At 37.8% G+C, this 4214-nt stretch overlaps 1 protein-coding gene across 1 annotated transcript in view; it reads right to left on the reverse strand.

Annotated features, from left to right (window-relative positions):
- Window positions 1–2447: 2447 nt before the first annotated feature.
- Window positions 2448–4214, reverse strand: part of LOC113810615 (hemocyanin subunit-like) — a 2791-nt gene continuing 1024 nt past the window's right edge. Inside the window, exons 2-3 of the mRNA XM_070138006.1 lie at window positions 3124–4214; window positions 2448–2959 (exon numbers count right to left, since the gene is read on the reverse strand). The exon at window positions 3124–4214 is cut by the window's right edge and continues 433 nt beyond it. Of these exons, the coding sequence (XP_069994107.1) occupies window positions 2526–2959; window positions 3124–4214 (1525 nt within the window). The 3' untranslated portion in view covers window positions 2448–2525. The remainder of the gene's footprint in view (window positions 2960–3123) is intronic.

Here is a 4214-nt window from a genome sequence, read left to right on the forward strand (position 1 = left end):
TCTTCGGGCATTTTATTATCGTATGTGTTTTACTGTGTTTGTTGTTTTATGTTCATTATTTTAATGTATTAAGTTCATTTTGTTTTATCGTTTGTTTTATTGTTCTAGTGTGTTTTACCGATTTATTTTAATGTTTTAAGTTTATTTTGCTTTATCGTTCATTTTACTGTACTGTGTTTTACCTCATTTTATGATTTGTTTAAATATCTTCATTTCGTTTTATGTTTTTGTGTTTTGTTTCACTACATCGATTTATTGTGTTTTATCAGTTCATTGATACCGAAATAAATATTTCTTAAGTATATTTCGTTTTATCAACGCCTTAACGTGATCGTTGAAAAGGATACTAGGAAGGGTAGCTAACAGTTCGTTTCCCTGCAGTGATATGCCTTATTTCTTTCTGTTCATTACATCAACGTGGTGATCTGCTTGATTGCGTTGGAGGATTCTCCCCGCACACGCCTCTCCTCGGCTCAAAATCACGCTTACCAACCTTTGTGATCTCGCACCATACATATACACCACACACACATACTACATTTACACTCTTTCGCTCCTTTCCCCACATCCGTCTTCCACACTATTATTCTTCTCACATATAAACTACGTTCCCATACGTGAACTAAATGGGTGGTGGTAGTAGCTCCTCTTTCACATTATTGCGAGACATAATTGTGTAGGTATTTGCTACATAGAGAGAGGGGGAGAGGAAGGAGGGAGAAAGAGAGAACAAAGAGTAAAAAGATTAGAAAGAGATAATAAGTAAGAAAAAAAGAGAGAAGTAAAGCGAAAGGGAGAGACGGGAGGGAGGAAAGGAGAGAGAAAGGGAGTATGTGTGTGAGAGAGAGAAGGGCGGGGGGAAAGAGAGAGAAAAATGGGGAGAAATAAAGAGAAAGAGAGAGATAGAGATAGAGATAGCTAAAAGAGGGAGAAGAAAGAAAGAGAGAGTGTGTGTTAGTATTAGTTAGGGATTGTGTGTGTGAGGATTAGTTAGAGATTGTGTGTGTGAAAGAGTGATAGCGAGAGAGGGAGAAGGAGAGAAAGAGTAAGAGAAACTGAGGGAGGCAGGAGAAATGGGAGGGACGAAAAAAGAGAGATAGATAGATAGAGAAAGTGAATAACTTAGGGAAAGAAAGACAAGAAAGAGAGAGAAATAAAGAGAGAAAAATGTCAGTGAATAAGTGAGAAAAAAACAAAAACAAGAGAGAGATAGAATTAAAAAGAAATATAGATAGACATAGAGAAAATGAGTAACAGAGAGAGTGAGAGAGAGGGAGGGGGATGGAGGGTAGAGAGAGAGAAAGAGAAATATATAGAGTGAGATTAACAGAGAGAGAGAAATTGAGAAAGAGAAAGAGAGATTGTGCAAATGTATCGATGTATCGATTTGTCAATTTCATTCGATACATCTTGAGGTCAGCCCTCTAGGGATACTAAAGTGAATAATAGATATGATAAATTCGTCATGTAAATTTTTCATATAGATATACAATTTTTGCTTAGAAATTAAAAATTGTGTTTACTTCTTAAAAATATATATTCTTTTCCGTTGTTACGCAAATATTTCATGTTAATATAAGTTTGATATATATAACATAGATCAACTTGAATATATGATCATTTTTGGTTAATTTAAACTATTTTGAAGCCTGAATATTTCCTCATGCCAGTTTCTTGTATGCAGCCTCCTGCCTGTTTCCTCTGCTGTCTCCGTAGGTAAATTTACATGAATAAATCTGGTGCTGCAAAGAGGAATTCAATTCATACCCCGTAGAGTAGCTACGTAAGATATTCTACATCATATCTTAAATGTAATGATGACAATCATAACTGTAATATTACTATTAATACTACTACTAAAGTTTCTGTTACTAATGGCAAAGATAATAATAGTAAGCAATCTTACTAAGAATGACAACGAGAGCAATTATAATGCTAAAATATTTGTAATTACACAAATAGTAAGGATAATGAATATTTCTGTCGTCTGTAGTAAATAACAGAGCCAGAGAATTGTAAACTGAGGAAAAAGGTGAAAAAACACTGGATAATTGCGTAATCATCAGCAGAAGCCGACAATCCGAGCGACAGTTTTATTTCATTCTATTTTGCATATAAATTGTATAAACGGGTAAAAATAATAACAAATGCAGCACAAACATTGATTTTTGCACCTTCACCATTTGAACTTTAGAATCAAGATAAGGTTCAAAACTCCAACATATTCATTACAATCAGTCTCTTTGGTTCATGTCACTGCCTCAATAGCAAGGGATATTATTTGAAATAATAACCTGGTTTAAGATATCACCATGAAGACAAGCATCATTATGATTTTTTATCATCGTACATACAAGGTAGGTTTCTTTTTACACAGTTAATCTATTATTTGTTCCTCTAAGAATTTGTAAGTATAATGTGTTTGCGAATGAGAGGAAATGAAATAGTTTGGAATGTAAACTACTTTATTCAAAATGCATGACAATTAAAGATAAATTAAAGGCGGCATTTGTTCATATTCCAAGTTAATGGTGATGGATATGTTCACCATGATTGAAGACCTTTACTTGAATGTGCTTGAAGTTGGGAAGGTCTTCAAACACGCGGTTATCTGGAACTTTGCGATCCAGAGGGTATCCATGTGGGCGATTATCAGGGTATTTACCATGAGCACCATAGTGGTTGAATTCGGTATTCTCGTGAAGTCCATCTATAGCTGCGTCAGCTTCACCATCCGTCACAGCTACGACAAGGTCGAACTCCAGACCCTGTTCGTTGCCCTTGGGAAGCAGGAATCGGTTAGGAATTCCAGTCGCACTCTCGAATTCTGTAAGTCCGGAATCTGCGCCACCCAAGGCAGCTTCGGTTTTCTTGAAGAGAGTGTCGAAACTTGGTACATCAGGAACAGTTACTGCTGATTCTGACGACTTACGGACAATGTGGTTTGAGCCAGGAGATACTGGAAATAAATAAGTTGACATTAACAAAATGAATATAGGCATAACATTGTATAGATCATCTATAAAGCCGAACGTAATGATTTTACACATTTTCAGTATAATATAAGATAGGCGCTTACAAAAGTTGGAAGATATATCGGTTAAACTGTTGAAAAATACTCACACTTAACCCAAAACTTGTCTAGTTCAATAGAATTCCAACGCCCCTCGTCGAAAGTGTACTCAATGCCATTGTTGTCACGGTGAGGCCAAGCGAAAATTCGGACTGTTGTCAGAACTTCCTTGTCATTATTGTTTGTGATTTCAATGTTGTATGCGAAGTCTTTGTGGTTAAGACGAGGAACATAAGTCGAGATTTCAACATCCTGAATTTCTTTAGTGTCATCAACGGCATTGATTAGACTGTACTCGAAGTCTTCAAAGAAGGTCTCTAATTCACCGTCAACGGATAGGTTCTCAATACTAACACCATTGAATGTCAGTTGTTCCTTAGTGTATGGAGGAAGGGAATCCTTATGTTCCTTGAAGATATTATCCATATATTTGTGTAGCCTGAAGAAACTGGGATCACGGGTGGCAGTTTCGAAATGTTCTAGCACACCAGGTGGTAAGGCGTATTTTCCATGTGGATCGGCCTGTCGTCCGAGTACAATATGGGCAGTGTTATGCAACGCCCCGTAGTATTGGACATTAGGACTGTACATTGATGATTCAATGATATCTCCGAGGACATTAATACCACGCTCATTCATGATGTCAATGCGATTACCAGCCCTGTCAACAATGTATCCGTGGGCAATGGCATCACGAATTCGGCTCTCAACAATGAGCAGATCTCGAATTCGGGCAACACCGTCCACATCCTCGAAGTCTACATTATCTGGACGAGAGGGGAACTGACCGCCATACTTGTAAGTGGTGTGGGGAGCAAAACCTTGAACGATGGGTTTATCCCAGTGAAGTTCACCAACGGGATCCAAGTAATTAGATAGACGTTCGGCATCAAAGCGAACGGTAAGTTGATGATGTACCCAGAAGAAGTTCTCTCCTTTGCGGTCCAGATGATGACTGTAACTGTCTTGCCACCAGAATGGGAATTCCATGTGCCAGGTAACGTGGTGAGTGTTCATTCCAATGTCCTCTCCGAAATAGGCTACTCTCTGTTCAGGATTCTTCTTTGTTCCAGTAAAGGAAGACTGGAATTTACCAGGGGTCTGTGTCTGCTTGGCACGATACGCTGCTTCAATGACTTCA

This window comes from Penaeus vannamei, chromosome 24 (assembly GCF_042767895.1).
Source record: "Penaeus vannamei isolate JL-2024 chromosome 24, ASM4276789v1, whole genome shotgun sequence".
Classification (NCBI taxonomy): domain Eukaryota; kingdom Metazoa; phylum Arthropoda; class Malacostraca; order Decapoda; family Penaeidae; genus Penaeus; species Penaeus vannamei.